The sequence below is a fragment of the Vipera berus genome (assembly GCF_964194415.1).
Source record: "Vipera berus genome assembly, chromosome: Z".
Classification (NCBI taxonomy): Eukaryota; Metazoa; Chordata; class Lepidosauria; order Squamata; family Viperidae; genus Vipera; species Vipera berus.
The window spans coordinates 126,010,426-126,029,383 of NC_138205.1; the positions used below are offsets into that span (position 1 = coordinate 126,010,426).

The 18,958-nt window shown below is 42.6% G+C and overlaps 1 protein-coding gene across 1 annotated transcript in view; it reads right to left on the reverse strand.

Annotated features, from left to right (window-relative positions):
• Positions 1 to 875: 875 nt before the first annotated feature.
• LOC308678418 (sodium channel protein type 5 subunit alpha-like) overlaps positions 876 to 18,958 on the reverse strand; it is a gene marked incomplete at its 3' end in the record, with an annotated part of 408,240 nt that continues 390,157 nt past the window's right edge. The window contains exons 23-27 of the mRNA XM_081345599.1: positions 13,939 to 13,992; positions 11,957 to 12,098; positions 10,024 to 10,124; positions 5,525 to 5,795; positions 876 to 2,101 (exon numbers count right to left, since the gene is read on the reverse strand). Of these exons, the coding sequence (XP_081201725.1) occupies positions 876 to 2,101; positions 5,525 to 5,795; positions 10,024 to 10,124; positions 11,957 to 12,098; positions 13,939 to 13,992 (1,794 nt within the window). The remainder of the gene's footprint in view (positions 2,102 to 5,524; positions 5,796 to 10,023; positions 10,125 to 11,956; positions 12,099 to 13,938; positions 13,993 to 18,958) is intronic.

Genomic DNA, 18,958 nt, shown 5'->3' on the forward strand with positions numbered 1-18,958 from the left:
CCCAAAATTCCCAGCTGTGTGGCCAGCCTCAATGGTACCTAGGGCTGGCCCCAAATTTGAGTGTTATATCGTCCCAACGTATCTGGGCCCGGGGAGGCAGATGTAAAATGATAACAATTTGTGGAAAAGAAGGCACACACACACATACATACAGGTAGTCCTCATTTAGAGGCTGCCTTGTATAGCGACCGTTCCCAATTACAATGAGGATGACGATGGAAAAGTAACTTTCTGGCCAATCCTTGCATTTACAACCTTCCATGGTCTGCAAAGCAAAGGAAAGCTGAAGGAAGTTCATGAGCACAAGCTGCACTTTCATTTAGAGACCACTTCAGTTGCCGATCCCAACTGGGGTCGCCAAATGAGGACTAGCTGTAATTTTCTTTAGAAAGACCATTCGTAACATACACATTAAGCGTTGCCGGAGCAGCTACCTGATTGCTGGTCTTCTCCACCCCACTCTTCTTATTATAGAATGCAAGGTCGTACATTGCCATAAATAAACGCACTAATATAAGTAAGACCTTAAAACGAAAGTATGCGCTCAGGTTTATCTGTGTACAGTATGGGTATAAATATTTTCTGTCTTACAGTTTAGCGTCTCGATAATCACACTTTGGCTGTGGCCTTGTGCTGGTTCCCCTTCTGCCCTCCTTGTGCATATATAAATATAAACATTGAGCAAAAGTGGAAAAGAGCAGGGTGAGAGGTTAGGCCTCTGTAACACAGTGACACACCCTTCCGTCAGGCTCCTGTACCTGCTTTCCTGCTGCCTTTGCAACTAATGTTTAACAAGGCTGCTTCAACGGTTGTGTAGTGACAGCATTACATTCTGTAAACAATATTGTAAAGTGTTTTAAACGGGAGGAACACGTTTAAACAATTGACTCTTTATCTCGGTCAGCTGACAACTGATCGTCTAGCGGTTCGTCGCATCCGCTGGAGTCCGTCAACCTTAGCTGGAAGTTCTCACTGGTGCCCCGGGTGACGCTGTCGTAGGAAGGCGGGAAGGAAGTGGAGGAGAGAGTTTCGGATTTGTCGATAGGCTTCCGGTAGTTTTCATCCATCATGCAAGCAATGAGGCCTTCCTTCTCTGGGGCCACATCTCCTGGGGGACAGTGTTTTTGGCGGTACAAGAAAGATGCTTGCTTGAGGGACCGTTGGAAAAGGTGACTTCTGTAAGCTCTCTGGATGATGGTCGCAGACACCTCTTCCTGTTTCCGCCTCAGCGTAGTGGTGATGGGCTCATAAGAAGCCTTTGATGGGTTGGCGGCCATGAATTTCTCCTCCATCTGTATTTTAAGGGCATCCATCTCTCCAGATTCTCCCAGAACTCTTTTGGTGAAAGCAAACAAAATATCTAAGCAGTGGATCCTGTCCCCACTCACCATGGGAAGGTCCATGGCAATGAGCTTAGCCTGGTTGGGTTTCGCGATGCGCAAAGGTTCTGGCAGAGCATCTGCAAAACTGGAAAGGACATCATAGGTAATGAACTGCGTAGCTTCGGGGTCAAACTTCTCCCAGGTTTCGTAAAACATATCAAAGTCATCCTCGCTCAGTGGCTCCGTGCTCTCTTCAGTGGCAACACTGAAGTTCTCTAAAATAATAGCTATGTACATGTTGACCACGATGAGGAAAGAGATGATAATGTAAGTAACAAAGAACAGGATCCCCACTGCAGGACTACCACAGTTCCCTTTGGACCCATTGGAGTTAAGGTGACTGGGGTCACAATAGGGGGGGCCTGTGTTCAAAATGGGGTTGAGAAGACCATCCCAGCCAGCCGATGTGGTGATCTGGAACAGGCAAAGCATGCTGTTGGCAAATGTCTCGAAGTTGAACATGTCATCGATCCCGTATTCTTTCTTAACATAGGCAAAGTTGGCCATGCCAAAGATGGCATAAATAAACATGACCAGGAACAAGAGGAGACCAATATTGAACAAAGCAGGGAGGGACATCATTAAGGCAAAGAGAAGCGTCCGGATTCCTTTGGCACCTCGGATAAGTCTCAAGATCCGACCTATCCGAGCCAGGCGGATGACTCGGAACAGTGTAGGGGAAAAGAAGTACTTCTGGATGATGTCAGACAGGACTGAGCCTTGGGGTAAGAGAGAGAAGGTAAATATCTGATTAGTGCGCTAGAAGAACAATGGCTGCAGAGATGCTCAAGTTAACTACCGTAATCGGAACAATAAACTCTTTCATAAATTATCCTTGACAGAGCTCAGCTAAGCATGCAAACAGGGATTGCCACAGATGTCATTTGAGTCCTGTCCTTCCCATTTTAGATAGTCCTCGTTTAACGAGCAGTCACTTAATAGCCATTCTAAGTTACAGGATCCCCCCAAAAAGCAACTTATAGCAATAGCATTTAGATAACAACAACAACAACAATACTAATGACAATAACAATAATAATAATAGAGTTGGAAGGGACCTTGGAGGTCATCTAGTCCAACCCCCAGCTCAGGCAGGAAACCCTATACCATTTCAGACAAATGGTTGTCCAGTCTCTTCTTAAAGATATACCCTCTCCATAGTGTTTGTGTTACAGAGTCAGCATATGGACCCCAACTATCTGGGTGGTCATTTTACTGACTTCAGAAGGATGGAAGGATGAGTCAACCCAGAGATTGAAATCCAGACTGAGCTGCTGGCAGTCGGCAGAATTAGCCTGCAATACTGCATTCCAACCACTGTGCCACCAGGGCTCCTTATGACCCAATCCCAAAGTTATGGCCACTGCAGAGCCCTTGTGGCCATTCACCCTTTCAGTGGCGGAGGAAGAGGCCAACAGGAATCCAGTGGGAGGAAAAAGGCCTGTGGGGATCCAAGAGAATGGATCTCGAGCATGGGGCAGGCAAGCCTGTGCCTGCACTAAACTTCCCAAGGCCTGCCCCCCCTCAAGGCACCCCAAGCTTTGCTTAACAACCTGCATATTTATTTTAACGGCTACATCAGGAAGACCAGGAGGTGGGGGAGTCATTAAGCAAGGCTGTCTTATTTAACGGCCATCCTGACATGTGACCATAATAGGCAGGTTCCATTACAGTCATATGTCAAGGAATACCTGTATTATATTCTTAATGTTTCCATAATGTGCGATATATACTATAATGACTTATGGATTCTTTTATTGTACCAGTTATAATTGCTTAGATAAAAACAACATACAAATATTATAAACAAACGAATAAATAATTTTTAGTACACAAAGGCCGATATTCCTCATTAAGCCGTGTAGCCTAGGAAATGTGAGTAACAGGAGACTAATTTGCTCTGAGAGTAATAAATCCATTTTGTCCAGCTTCTTGACCGGTGGTCTACAAGCAGGACATGAAGTCATCTCCCACTCATGTTCTAGAGCAGGGGTGTCAAACTGCCAGCCCGCAGGCTGGACGCGTCACGCGGAAGCCGTGCCCACCCCATTGCCAGCAATGGCAAAACTGTCCTGATAACTTGCACAACATCATGTGACATTGCAAGTTTGACATGCCTGTTCTAGAGCATCATCATGATTAATGGCTTCAAGGGAACATGGCAAAGGATGAAAAGAGTCATAAAAAGGATTAGGGTTGGGGTTAGGGTTAGTGCTACGATTAGGATTAGGGCTAGGGCTCAAGTTAGAGTTACGGTTAGGGTTTACAGTTAGGGCTAAGGTTAGAGCAAGGGTTAGGGCTAGGATTAGGGTTAAGGCTGGGGTAAGGTTTAGTGCTAGGGTTAGGGCTGGGGTTAAAGTTAGATCTACAGTTAGGCCCACGGTTCAGGCTAGGATTAGAGTTGGGATTAGATTTAGGCTAACCCTAACCCTTTATTGTAGAGACATATATGAAAATTATAATTATAAATTATAAAAATTAAATAATAATAATAATAATAATAATAATAATTATTATTATTATTATTATTATTATTATTATTATTATTATTATTATTATTATTATTATTATTATTATTATTATTATTATTATTATTGAACTGCAAAATAATGTACAGGACTTTCTTATTAAAAAAAAAAACAACCAAGAGAAAACACCTGTATTGACCTACTTGTTGCAATAAGAAACGCTTGAATGGCATTTTAGCAGAAGTATTTTAAACTTTGCTGGTTTGCCTTTTGGTATTGTGTAGAATGGCTAGGAAACGTGCAAATGTGCTTCATATTTTGATGTCCTATTTTTGGCACTCTATAGATTTCCTAGGCATTCTATAAAATGCCTAATTTCACACATTGGCAGTAATACACACACATGTTAAATAAATAGAGATATTCCTCTACTGTATTTAATTAGTGAGGCATAGGGAAGTTCTTAGGAGCATACAAGTCAGCGTGTTATAATGTGTACGCAAAACTGTGCATTTGTTAGGGGCCACTCAGTGCTGGAAGAGAATTCCATAAATATGGTAATAATTCTAATTTGGCCAAAAAAAGTCATGAAGCAGATCGTCTCTGACTTACAACTGTTTGCTTAGTGTCTGTTTGAAGAGAAATACTTTTTATCTTTTGGAAAATTTCCAAATTGAGGGTTGTGTCTGATAGTTACAAGTGGTTATCTAGGTGTTCAGGGACAATCCAGAGTTGGTCACTAGGCCAAATACCATAAATTATGACCAACATTGTATAAATTATATATTAATGTAACTACGTTTGTGCTGATGGTCTAGATAAGGGGTTTCCAATCTTTGCAATTTTAAGACTTCAATTCCCAGAATTCCCCATTCAGCATGGGTGGCTGGGAATAAAAGAATAAGAGCATTGGAAAGGACTTGGGGTCTTTTAGTCCTGCTCAAGCAGAAAACAGCTGTCCAATCTCTTTTTAAAAGCCTCTTGTTGTTTCTCTCTTTGATTGGTTTCCATAAATTGCTGCTTGTCCTGCCTTCATGTGCCTTGGAGAATGGGTTGACCCCCTCTTTTTTGTGCTAGCCCGTTAGATATTGGAACACTGATATTATATCACCCCCAGTCCTTCTGGGAATTAAAGTCCACGTTTCTTAAAGTTGCCAAGATTGGCAACCCGTGGTCTAGAGTCTCACCCCAATAAATCTAGATAAACTATTTACATCTCTACTAGTTGGGTTTGATCTAACGATAGGGGGAGCGTTTTAATATGAACTAATAGAATTCAAATATCCTGTCTGATGAAGAAAATGGGAAAGAATTCTTTACTTTTGGCTCTTCTCTGAATTTTTTCATTGCAACCTTTCAGCTAAAATATGCACAAAGATGTATATCAGAGTAAATTGAATATGAAAGGCATACATTAATGGCATATTTCTGAGAAAATTGTTGCAAGGATGTGTAAAATGCGTATTAACTATTTCATATTTCATTGACACAGATGTAAATGAAAATTCATGTAACCTTCATGTACACATTATTATTAATAATATTAATGTTATCACCACGATTATAATTATTTTGCAAACTGATGGGAAAATGGGACAGAATGAACATGCACAGGAAAAAAAATTGTGAGAGTTCTGCAAATGAAACCAGACAGATTTGTATAGATTGACCTACCAACAATTGATAGAATCACGACTACAAAATCAAATATGTTCCATCCATTGGTGAAATAGTAGTGCCTCAGAGCTGTCATTTTGAAAATACACTCTGCGGTGAAGATCGCAACAAAAACCATATTGATTCTGTAGAGGATGTTCACTTTATCTGGACTCTGGTCATCGGTCTCCACCATCATGGTCACCATGTTTAGGCATATCAGAAGCATGATGCAAACGTCAAAGGCTTGGTTCAAGACAATGTCAAAGATGAAACCTTGATACTTGTTCTGGAGACATGAAGGAGATATTAGTATCTTATAGAAGTTAAGTCACGCCATGGCAGGGCTCTCCAAATTTGGCAACTTTAAGACTTGTGGACTTCAGCTCCCCTGCTGGCTGAGGAATTCTGGGAGTTGAAGCCCACAAATCTTAAAAGTTGCCAAGTCTTGAGAATCTTGCCCTATGACATAAGTTTGAATCTAGTCAGGTTTGAAATGAAAATGAGACATTTGAGTTGGACTAAGCTTCTTCGTGGTTGAGTGTACAAGAATATTTTCCACATCGTAAATATTGTAAAAGTAGGTTGGACTGTGATACCAAAAGCTAGGTCAACTCTTGATGGCAACAAGCTGCTTGGACAAATAGATTTAAGGAATTAGATCTGATAGACAGGGTGCCTGAAGAACTATGGACAGAGGTTCGCAACATTGTACAAGAGGTAGCAACCAAAACCATCCCAAAGAAAAAGAAATGCAAGAAAGCAAAATGGCTGTCTGAGGAAGCTTTGCAAATAGCTGAGGAAAGGAGGGAAGCAAAAGGCAAGGGAGAAAAAGAAAGATACGCCCAATTGAATGCAGAATTCCAGAGAATAGCTAGAAGAGATAAGAATGACTTCTTAAATGAACAGTGCAAAGAAATAGAAGAAAACAATAGAATAGGGAGGACCAGAGATCTTTTCAAGAAAATTGGAGAGATGAAGGGAACGTTTAATGCAAAAATGGGCATGATAAAGGACCAAAATGGCAGGGACCTAACAGAGGCAGAAGAGATTAAGAAGAGATGGCAAAATTACACAGAAGAACTATACAAGAATGAGCTTAACGTCCCTGATAATCACAATGAGGTGGTCACTGACCTCGAGCCAGACATCCTAGAATGTGAAGTGAAGTGGGCCTTAGAAAAGCTGAGCAACAACAAAGCTAGTGGAGGTGACAGTATTCCAGCTGAGCTATTCAAAATCTTAAAAGACGATGCAGTAAAAGTGCTACACTCAATTTGCCAGCAAATTTGGAAAACTCAACAGTGGCCACAGGATTGGAAAAGATCAGTTTACATTCCAATTCCAAAGAAAGGCAGTGCCAAAGAATGTTCAAACTATCGCACCATTGCACTCATTTCTCATGCTAGTAAAGTTATGCTTAAAATCCTACAAGCTAGACTTCAGCAGTATGTGGATCGAGAACTACCAGAAGTACAGGCAGGGTTTCGAAGAGGCAGAGGAACTAGAGATCAAATTGCCAACATACGCTGGATCATGGAAAAAGCTAGAGAGTTCCAGAAAAACATCTACTTCTGCTTCATTGACTATGCTAAAGCCTTTGATTGTGTGGATCATAACAAACTGTGGCAAGTTCTTAAAGAGATGGGAGTACCAGAACATCTTATTTGTCTCTTGAGAAACCTATATGCGGGCCAAGAAGCAACAGTGAGAACTGGACACGGAACCACTGATTGGTTCAAAATTGGGAAAGGAGTCCGGCAAGGCTGTATACTGTCGCCTTGCCTATTTAACTTATATGCAGAGCACATCATGAGAAAGGCAGGGCTAGATGAATCAAAAGTTGGAATTAAGATTGCTGGAAGAAATATCAACAACCTAAGATATGCAGATGATACCACTCTAATGGCAGAAAGTGAAGAGGAACTGAAGAGTCTCTTGTTGCGAGTGAAGAAGGAGAGTGCAAAAGTTGGGTTGAAACTAAACATTAAGAAAACTAAGATCATGGCATCCGGCCCTCTTAATTCCTGGCAAATAGATGGGGAAGAAATGGAGGTAGTGACAGATTTTATTTTCCTGGGCTCCAAGATCACTGCAGATGGGGACTGTAGTCAAGAAATTAAAAGACGCTTGCTCCTAGGGAGGAAAGCCATGGCAAATCTAGACAGCACACTAAAAAGCAGAGACATCACCCTGTCAACAAAAGTGCGTATAGTCAAGGCTATGGTCTTCCCAGTTGCAATGTATGGCAGTGAAAGTTGGACCATAAGAAAGGCTGAGCGCAAAAGAATTGAGGCCTTTGAACTCTGGTGCTGGAGAAGACTCCTGCGAGTCCCTTGGACTGCAAGGCGATCAAACCGGTCAGTCCTAGAGGAGATCAACCCTGACTGCTCTTTAGAAGGCCAGATCCTGAAGCTAAAACTCAAATACTTTGGCCACCTAATGAGGAGGAAGGACTCACTGGAGAAGAGCCTAATGCTGGGAAAGATTGAGGGCAATAGAAGAAGGGGACGACAGAGAATGAGGTGGCTGGATGGAGTCACTGAAGCAGTAGGCGTGAGCTTAACTGGACTCCAGAAGATGGTAGAGGACAGGAAGGCCTGGAGGAACATTGTCCATAGGGTCGCGATGGGTCGGACACGACTTCGCAACTAACAACAACAATCTATCTATCTATCTATCTATCTATCTATCTATCTATCTATCTATCTATCTATCTATCCATTTATCTATATCTATTTTTCTCTCATCTATATCTATTTTCTATCTATTTATCTATCTATCCATTTATCTATATCTATTTTTCTTAATATCTATATCTATTTTTCTCTTATCTATCTATCTATCTATCTATCTATCTATCTATCTATCTATCTATCTATCTATCTATCTATCTATCTATCTATCGCTGGAACCTAAGAAAATATTCCATTAAACACCATACTAAACCATTTTCACACTACTGCCAGAATCATACATTCACATGAATCCATCCATCCATCCATCCATCCATCCATCCATCCATCCATCCATCCATCCATCCAAGAATCACCAAAGGTGGCATTGAGCTGAATTCTTTTCTTTAGTATACCATTCCCATTTTGACAGCAAACTGGAGTCAAATGAGAGCAATCATGTCATTAAGGGAAGCAGGAAGGTCTGCATGAGAACTTACAAGCTCTGTTGGGTAAATCAGATATTGAGCCCATGGCATTAATCCCTTTAATATCCATTATAAGAAAATGGGAAACAGGCCTGGTTAGGCCCACTGGAAAGAAGATTATCATGTTTTATGACAATAGCCTGATCGTAATTCTCTGATCCTGCTAGTCCTTCACTTACAATAGTTCATTTCGTGACTGTTTGAAGTTACAATGGCACTAAAAAAAAGTGAGTTGTGACCATTTTTCACATTTATGACCACTGCAGCATCCCATGGTCATGTGATCAAACTTCTAATGCTTGGCAACTAATTCATATTTACGTCGGTTGCCGTGTCCTGGGGTCACATGATCACCTTTTGCGACCTTCTAATAAGCTGAGTCAATGGGCAAGCTACATTCCCTTCACGACCGTGTCGCTAACTGAACAACAGCAGTGATTCATTTAACCACTGTGGCAAGAAAGATCATAAAACGGGTCAAAACTCACTTAACAAATGTCTGACTTAGCAACAGAAATGTTAGGCTCAGTTGTGGTTATAAGTCGAGGACTTCCGGTATTGAGAACACCACGATATTCCAATTTTTTTTAACGGAGTTGCAACTATGCTAACATACACAGGCTTATTTTTAGAATTAATTTTCAAGCTGCCTATATAGAAACACTTATTATGACCAACAAATCATATAATGGGTAATGCTTAAAGTGCTGGCCTGAAACCAGAGGATGGGGGGGGGGGTTGTAGTCCTGCTTTAGACATGAAAACCAGCTGGGTGATTTGGGCCAATCCCCACAAAGAGTGAGCTCTAGTCCTGCCTTAGGGACGGAAGTTAGCTGGGTGAACTTTGGGCCAATCACCAGGAGATGGGGAATTCTAGTCCCTTCTTAAGGCAGGAAAGCTAGTGACTTGGGGCCAGTCACTTTTCCTCAGCCCAACCCACCTCGCAGAGCTGCTGAGGGGAAAATAGGAGGAGGAAAGGTTTAGGTATGTTTGCCACCTTGCATTATTTATAAAAACATCTACCAATATTTAATTATTTATTTGAGTTATTCATGAAAATAATAAAGGTGGGATAATAAAAAAAAAATTTTTAAAAAAGGCATGCAGGTCAGTATATTGATAAATAAATAAAAGTGAATAAAATAAGTAAAAATCTAAAAAAAATACATACACACATTACATACTGTTAAAGATTTCAGAGGCTGGGGTCTTTTATAGAAAAGAAGGGATACATCAAGTAATTGAAAAGACAGCAGAGTTGGTGTTTTTTCTCTAAATACATATTTGCTGCCACCTAGTGGCCAGTTGGATAGATGCAGCCCAGAGCTAGGAGTCCCAGTTTGGGAAGACTCACCAGTGGACGGGGGATGGGCTTCTGAGGTTTCTTGGATCCTAATTTTTTCATGGCGTTATAGTATTTTTTCTGTTCCTCAGTCATGAAGATGTCTTGTCCACCTAAGTATAGGGAGATACCATTTATGTTATTTTGATTTGGAAAAAAAAGCAAAGGGACAAAAAACCTTTAGCTATACAGATTTGTTACTTATCATCATAATTCATACATTTCCAGTAATATTACTCTAACTCAGGGGTAGGCAACCTCAGCTCTTTTATGACTCATGGACTTCAACTCCCAGAATTCCTGAGCCAGCCATGCTGAGGGGAAAAGGAGAGGTTTCCAAGCTGAGCCGTGCTGGCTCAGGAATTCTGGGAGTTGAAGTCCACGAGTCATAAAAGAGCCAAGGTTGCCTACTCTTGCTCCAACTCATTGCACCTTAATAAGGATTAAAATATGTGGTGTGCTGATCAAGGAGCAGGAGACCTAAATTCTGGTCTCTTCAAGCTATAGAAGCTGAAGAAGAGTCTCGTGGTAAGTAGGTAGCTATGTAAATAGATTTAATTATTTTTTTTCTTTTTCTTTTTATGACCCTGAAATCCTTTTACCAGGGTGGGGTCAGGGCAACTGAATGGAGCTCAGCATTTACTGGCTGGATGCCCTTCCTGGCACCTATGCAGAGTTTGCAGCAGATATTTTTTTCTTTGTATCCTAGGAGAGAAACATCTGCTGCTGCCTAGGATTGAACTTTCAAACTCTAGGCCACTGCACTGCTCATCTAGTTAATACATTGATTAATAAAATAAACTTCCTGGGAGACTTTGAACCAGTCCCACTGTCAACCCAACTTATTTTGAAAAATGGGGACAATAATAGAAGGGATGGGAGTTCATCAATGAAAAGTGAAATAGGAATCTAAATAAATAAATTTGATTGCAAATAAAAGATTGTGGATTTTTCCTGGTGCATCTTAATTTAACTTTGATGGGAAAAAGGAAGCTGTCTTTTTTCAAATGTGACTCCCAACTTGCAACCTTTCATTCAATGACCATTCAAAGTTACAACAGCACTGAAAAAAGTGACTTATGGACCATTTTTCACACTTATAACCACTTGCAGCATCCCTGTGGTCACGTGATTAAAGTTCGGACGGTTGGCAACTGGTTCGTATTTATGACGGTCGCAGAATCCTGGGATCACGTAATCAGCTTCTGCGACCTTCTGATGAGCAAAGTCAATGGGGAAGCCAGATTCACTTAACAACCATGTTACTCACTTAACTGTGGCAGGAAATGTTGTAAAGCGAGGCAAAACTCACTTAACAACTTAGCAAAAGAAATGTTGGGCTCAATTGTGGCCGTAGGTTGAAGATTACCTGTACTTCAGTGTCATCTATCTGCAAAGCATGTGCAGGGATGTCAGTCAGAAGGCGTCAAAAAAGTCAAGATAGCGATTGCATGATCAAAATCCCAACTTTCTTTTCCATGTGTCAATCAAGATCTTGACTGTGCAATGGTGGCCGCTACATTGCCTTTTGGGGCATAGACTTTCCCTGCTGATCATACAGCCATATCTCGTGACCCAACTGCTTTAAAACTCGTCAAATTTGCTGCTCAAGGCATTTTGACATGAAAATTTTGTCATTTGTTTGGTGAGCTAGCTAGCTAGAACTTGTCGTGTCAGCAGCCTCCTGACTCACTACCCTTTCCAGCCGAAACAAAAGTTAGTCACGTGATTTGTTTGGTCGCTTCTAGTATTTGACGTGCCTTCTGGAACAATTAACTGTGAGTACCAAGATACCACCGCAGCTGATTGTACTTTCATTAAGTTCGTTACCCCTTTCTAATGCAAAAATTTGGAAAAATCAGTACAGTATGGTGCATGGTTTGAAAAAGAGAAAACGGCAGCTAGAATCTTACTCAGGTGTTGAATGAGATTCAAAGAGAACTACTTATCTTCTTTTTTTGTTGATTAAAATTATCAATGATGACCCCAATGAAGAGATTCAAGGTAAAGAAAGAACCAAAGATGATAAAGATCACGAAGTACAGGTACATGTACAAGTTGTATTCCCACACAGGCTGTTCTTCTCTCTGCGAAGGAATATGAGAAATAAGAGAAGATCAGAATGAATTATCTGTCAGGATCTAAAACGCCATCATTACTTCTTCTAAATTAAGCCATCTTTCCTCTAACCCAGTTGGGATTGGATGACACTCAGGGCTTTTATTTTCTCACAGAACGCCCAGAACGGAGTTCCGGCACCTTTTTTGGATGGAACCTTGTAGGGTAGGCAAGGCGGGTTGTGTGACGTGGGTAAGTTCCAGCACCTTTTTTTTTTTTTACAAAAAAAGCACTGATGACACTTATCATCTTTCCAAACCAACAGCTGGCTTAACTAATAAAATTCAGCTCATTTGGGAAGCCCATTGATGTGAGATTGTAGTTGATTGTTACGGGGGGAAAAAGAGAACAAACCTTTTGGCACACCTTCAGAAAGGAAGAACTAGTGAGCATAATTCTAAGATTTACCTCATAGAGGTAGTCCTCAACATACGACCGTAATGGAGTCTGCCCATTACAGTTGCAAATGGTGATGGCCACTAAGCAAGATATCCTCATTTAATGACCCACACACCTTGTTCTCCTGATGGGGCTGTCATGCAAACATGCTGGTTGTTAAGTGGAGCACTCAATGCTTCAGGGATGGGGGAGGCTCTTAGGGCAGACTCCAGTAAGCTTGCCCCAGGCCTCCCCCACCCAAAGACACCCTATAAACCACTTTCTTCCCCTTGGGTCCCTGGCCTTTTCCCCCTCGCACAGGGTCCCCACAAGCCCCTCCTCACACTGGGTCCCCATAGGGCTTGGGCCTCCTCCCTACTGTCCATCATCACCCATGGCACACTTACCTTTCAAAGAGCTCCACAGCATTCTGCAGCACTCTGTGATCTGGGTGGCCGTGTGGCACAATTCCAAAATGGCCACCATTTTTAAGATGCCCACAATTCCTTGGAGTCATGCCATAAAGGCGGCCGCTTCGGCGAGACTGCCACATAAGCCAGGGATGAAGCGTTCTATTTTGCTTCCCAAACGTGATTTGCACAGCTGAAATCTCTGGAAGATCTGCCCTCTTTCCCCAATACGATATTTTCCAAAGTTAAGTGTGGGATGTAAGGGAAGGAGAGGCAGAGGCTGAGGGAGGAGTCAAGAAGGGAATCAGCCTGGAGTCCTTACGTTGTCACCAGTGCTCCGGGCCCAGCTCTCCTTGAATTCTATTCATTCTTATCTGAGTGCCAATTCAGTGCTGACTGTTAGTTAACTAGACTTTTGTGGTTGTAAATATGAAGACCAGTTGTAAGTCATTTTTTTCCAGCGCTGTTATAACTTTGAATGGTCACTGAAGAAATGGTTGTATGTTGAGGAATGCCTGTAATTTGATTCTCAGATTTTTTGTTAAAAAAAAAGTAAAATTGGCATATTTTTTTAAAAAAATAATGTTTTAATTATTACTTGCTGGAAAAAAAACTGCCAATAGTGACAGACTGCATTTGGCTTGTTGTTGGTTGGAAGTTGGCACTGACTAACTGAAAACAAGCCAGCTGGTCTGACAAGACTGTTTTTTGCTGGCATGCCGTATGCTTTCATGGTGTCTGAGCTGGCACAGTGTTACTACACACACCATGCCCTGCAGCTGTGTTATGAAACAGATGTGTAAAGGAAGGGAATGCACAAGTCACCACAAGACAGGCCTTGCCAGTTGTCCCTACTTTGCTGTGGAGAATTCTGCTGTTATGTATACCTGGTAATATCAAGACAGCTAATTCCTTACATGTAGGGAATTTTCCCCCCCACCCCATAAGTTGCACCCATTGCTAGTGAGCAGGATGTAGAGAAAAAAAGACAGCAGGGGAGCATGAGGCAAAAGCAACTTACCTCTCGTGAATCTACTGCTGCGTACATAATCGACATCCAACCTTTAAAAGTTGCCTAGGAAGAAAAAAGAGAGAGAGAGAGAGAGAAGAGCAATGCGTTTGATTTAGGCTGTGATAATCAGCGGTGACTTTTTTTACTTTGTGCTTTATCTGCAGTTTGGTGGCGGCGAGGAAATTTCTCAGTGCGATTTATAAAATAGTAACAGGGTCCCCTGAATTCTGGCTAGCACGAGAGCCTAGAGATAGATTCTAGGCTGGCTGTGTGAACTTTCTAATGATTTAAATTACACGAGATTGCCTGGGAAAGAGGGTGGAGGAGTTGGAGGAGGAGTAGTAGGAAAAGAAAAAGAGAGAGAGAACAAAGGAAGAAGGGATGGAGAGGAGGAGGAACAGGAGAAGGAGAGAGAGATAGGAGAATTGGAGGAGGGGGAAGAGGAGAGGGAGTGGAAGGGGGGGAGGAGGAGGAGGAGGAGGAACCTGCCCCACTTTACATCGGGGAGGACTGTGTAGAGAGAGTTTCCTCCTTTAAATTTCTGGGAGTCTACCTCTGTGAAGATCTGACCTGGAAAGTTAACACAACCCAGGTGGCTAGAAAGGCCCAACAGAGGCTTCACTTTCTTAGGATCTTGCGGAAGAACAGGGTAGAACAACGGCTAATGACCCTCTTTTACCGGTCTACTATAGAGAGCGTCCTCTCGTACGGTATTGTGGTTTGGTATGCTGGTCTGACAGCTGCGGACAGGAAAGTATTACAGAGGGTAGTGAGCAGAGCACAAGACATTGTGGGCTGTCCCCTGACACCACTGGATGACATCGCCAGGGCTCGTTGCCTTGGAAGAGTGAGGAAGATTCTCAGGGATGACTCACACCCTGGACGGTATCTCTTTACTCTCCTACCATCCGGTAGGAGATATAGGAATATAGCTAGCCGTACCAACAGGCTGAAAAATAGCTTTTATCCGTGGGCTGTTAGGCTTTTAAATGGGACATAATCTTATGCAGAATTGACTTGGGAGGCCGGTGTGTGGTGTAGTTGGTTAACATGGTGTGGTGGGATGGAGGGTTCGTTGTCACTGCGTGTTGGGGGGAGAGAGCACGGGGGGGGGAGGCTCAGCTAATCTCAATGTACACATGTACTTTGACAATAAAGGTTTATTTATTATTATTATTATTATTATTATTATGAGGAGGAGGAGGAGGAGGGGGAGGAGGAGGAGGAGGAGGAGGAGGAGGAGGAGGGGGAGGAGGAGGAGGGGGAGGAGGAGGGGGAGGAGGAGGAGGAGGAGGAGGAGGAGGAGCAGGACCAATTCCTTTGTCCCCTTCCCCCAATAGCTGCTATCTCTCTTCCTCTAAATTGATCCCTTCCTTTCTAGGAAGACAGGAAATTATCCAGGTGGATCAGCTCTTGACCTTTAGGGTCTCTTATACAACTTCTTTAAGGTGGATTTAGAACACCAGAACCTACTGAGAAAATTGGCCTTTTTATTAACGATTCTTTGCTGAAACACAGGCTTGCTGCGACGTAACACCAAGGGTAAATGAACAAGAGAACCGTATCTATTATGGTAACCAGCAGTACTATAATTTAAAATATTGCCTTCATCATCATGAAATAATTGTAATTGCATGTTTACTTCTGAGACTGTGAAAAGGTTTCAGCCTTCTACCGTGGACCGAAATTTAACCTCTTCTCTTCCTTACATGCCACATTAAAGGGTGAAACTGTGTATTCTCAACATATCAAGCCAAGACAGATAAATAAATAAGATTGAAGACAAATTTATAGCCAATCCAGTGAGAATGCCCCTGCACTGATTTGTTACAAACAAGGACAAATCACAGCATTCAATGCTTTGCTACCAAAAGGAAGGAAGGAAGGAAGGAAGGAAGGAAGGAAGGAAGGAAGGAAGGAAGGAAAGAAAGGAAGGAGGAAGGAAGGAAGGAAGGAAGGAAGGAAGGAAGGAAGGAAGGAAGGAAGGAAAGAGAGGGAGGGAGGGAGGGAGGGAAGAAGGGAAGGAGGTAGACGGATGGGAAAGAAGGGGAGGGAAGCAGAGAAAGGAAGGAAGAAAGGTAGGAAGGGAGGATGGAGAGGGAGGGAGGAAGAAAGGGAGAGAGGGAAGAAAGGAAGAGACAGAGAAAGTGGGAAGAGAAAGAGGCAGAGAGAAAGGGAAGGAGGAAGAAGAGGGAGGGAGGAAGGAAGAAGAGGGAGGGAGGAAGGAAGGAAAGAAGGAAGGAAGGAAGAAGAGGGAGGGAGGGAGGGAGGAAAGAAGGAAGGGGAGTGAGGAAGTAGGAAGAAGGAGGGAGGGAGGAAAAAGGCAGGGAGGAGGGAGGAAGCAGGGAGAGAGGGAGGGAGGGAGGAAGAAAGCAAGAAAGGGAGGGAGGAAAGAAGCAGGGAGAGAGGAGAGGGAGGGGGAGGGGAGGGAGGAAGGAAGATCATTATGGAAATATTGATATAGCCCAGGGAAAATGGGGAAATCCAAGGAAAAAAACCAAGCAACTGGAGCTTAGAAGACCAGATAACGTTACAGGTGTGGTTTCTCGGAAACAAACGATGACCTAACCCTACATATTGATCCTTCTGCAGGTGGTTTAATATATTTTTTTTTCCTTCTGCCCCCTGATGTTTCCGTAAACCCCCTGGATAGAAATCTGAGCTTCTTACAACATCGTTTCACATAAAAGCCATTCTCTTCTGCTCTGGAACAAAAAGGTTCTGTAACACACACTCTTCCCCCCCAAAAAGGTGCCTGGCTACCACCACCACCCCCGCACTGCTTTCCTATGGGTGAGCAGTCTTGCATATCTCCGCATGACATTTTCATCCTGGGGGTCTGTTATTCGAGTCGAATTCCAGACGGAGGAGAAATGTGGCATTTATCTTAAAAAAAAAGTCGTGGTGGCTCATGAATTGATCGGATATGCCAAGATACTGATGGGGGGGGGCAGAAAGTCTTCCTTCTCCTCCCACCTAGGGGAAGGCAAGATAATCTGAAGCTCCCTTACAGTTCTGGAATTCTTCACTAGACACTCTTGCAGAGAAGTGATGAGAGCATGAAAAATGAAGCCGGGGGAGAAAAATATATACTGTATATATATATATCAGGGAATTAGGAGCCACTTAAGAGTCCCGATCTGGAGGTGACAAAAACTTCAGTGGTGTGTGTTGCAATACTGTAGTTCTTGGAAAACATCCAGGTAAATACTATCTCCTTTTACATGGGTCTCCGAACTTGGCAACTTTAAGACTTGCATACTTCAACTACCCAGAATTCCTCACACTGGCTGGGGAATTCTGGGAGTTGAAGTCTTAAAATTGCCAAGTTTGGAGACGCCTGTCCTATTGAAACCAATGTCCTGACATTGATAAGAGAGTGGAATTCAACTGAAGGCAGAACAAGACACAATGGTTGGAAGCTAATCAAGGAGAGAAGCAACCTAGAACTAAGGAGAAACTTCCTGACAGTGAGAACGATTCACCAGTGGAATGACTTGCCTGCAGAAGTTGTGGCTGCCCCATCATTGGAGGTTTTCAAGAAGAGACTGGACAGCCGCTTGTCTGGAATGGTAGAGGGCCTCCTGCTTGAGCAGGGGGTTGGACTAGATGACCTCCAAGGTCCCTCCCAACTCTGCCATTCTGTTAGTTTAGACTGAATTGATTTCAGATATCACTGGTAATCATAATCATAATAGTAAAGTTGGAAGGGACCTTGGAGGTCATCTAGTCCAACCCCCCTGCTCAGGCAGGAAACCTATTTTCATTTCATTCTTTCAGGAAGAGGAAGACATGCAGCAAACAGTCTTGAACTATTGCCAGTTGCCAATGTGAAATAAAAAGTGAATGCAACTGATAAAACAGCAGGGCCGTGATATCAAACCGTACTTAGGAGTCAAATGATTATGCCTTGGGGGTGGGGTGTGTGTGCGCCAAAGATTAGAAGAAAGCTAGGTTTGGTTTTGGTTCTTTCTCTTTTTCCAGTCTATTAAAAGCCCCTCTGTTCACGAGGATTATATTATCTCTGTCATTTACCCAGGCAAACATGTGAGTTATCTAGCTACTTGTAGCTGGCAAAGTTGCAAAGCTCAATTCTTGGGAATTCTATCTGAGAAGCCAGCAAGACTGCAGGAAAATTAAATTGAACCACAACTCAGCCATGAGAAGATTAAACGGGGAGATGAGAAACGGGTAGAGGGATACTTGACATTGGAGGCAATGTTGATTCCCCCCCTCCCGCCGCCAAATAGAGACTTCATGAGTTTGCCTAACTTCATCTGCTCTCGTGATAATACAGTATATTGCTTTCTTCAGTAAGACCAATTTATGGCAAACATTCACGTTTCAGAATCCATTCCTGACAATTCCAGAAACCAGTTTGGTGTAGCAGCTAAACTGGTGGGCTACAAGCTAGATCAGGGGTCTTCAAACTTGGCCCTTTTATGACTTGTGGACTTCAGCTCCCAGAATTCTCAGTCAGCGTGCCTGGCTGAGGAACTCTGGGAGTTGAAGTCCACAAGTCATAAAAGGGCCAAGTTTGAAGACCCCTGAGCTAGATAAACATCAGTTCTGGCCACCTACTTAGACCGATGTAGGAGAAATAGGAGATGGAAGCATTGGGTATGTAGGATGCCTTGAGCTAACTAAAAATAAAAGTGGGATTAAAAACCATGATAAAAAATAAACTCCACACAAGGGCTGGGAAAACCCCTGTTTGAAGTTGTTATCAGTAGGAATAAACCGTTCTTTACCAGATGAATCAAAAGCACCGCTCAGCATAAAGCATCTTCCTTTGATTACAGAAACTGTAGCTGATCACAATAACTAATCACAGGAGTCCTAGACCAGGACTTTTCAACCTTTTCACCCATTGTACCACTTTTAGGATATGGCAACATCCGAGTACCACCAGTCGTCTAGCAAGGGGTCAAAAACTTGGATGACCCCTCCCCAAAAGGAAAAAAGTGATGAAGTACAGGTAGTCCTCAACTTACAACATTTCGCTTTGTGATTGTTTAAAGTTACAATG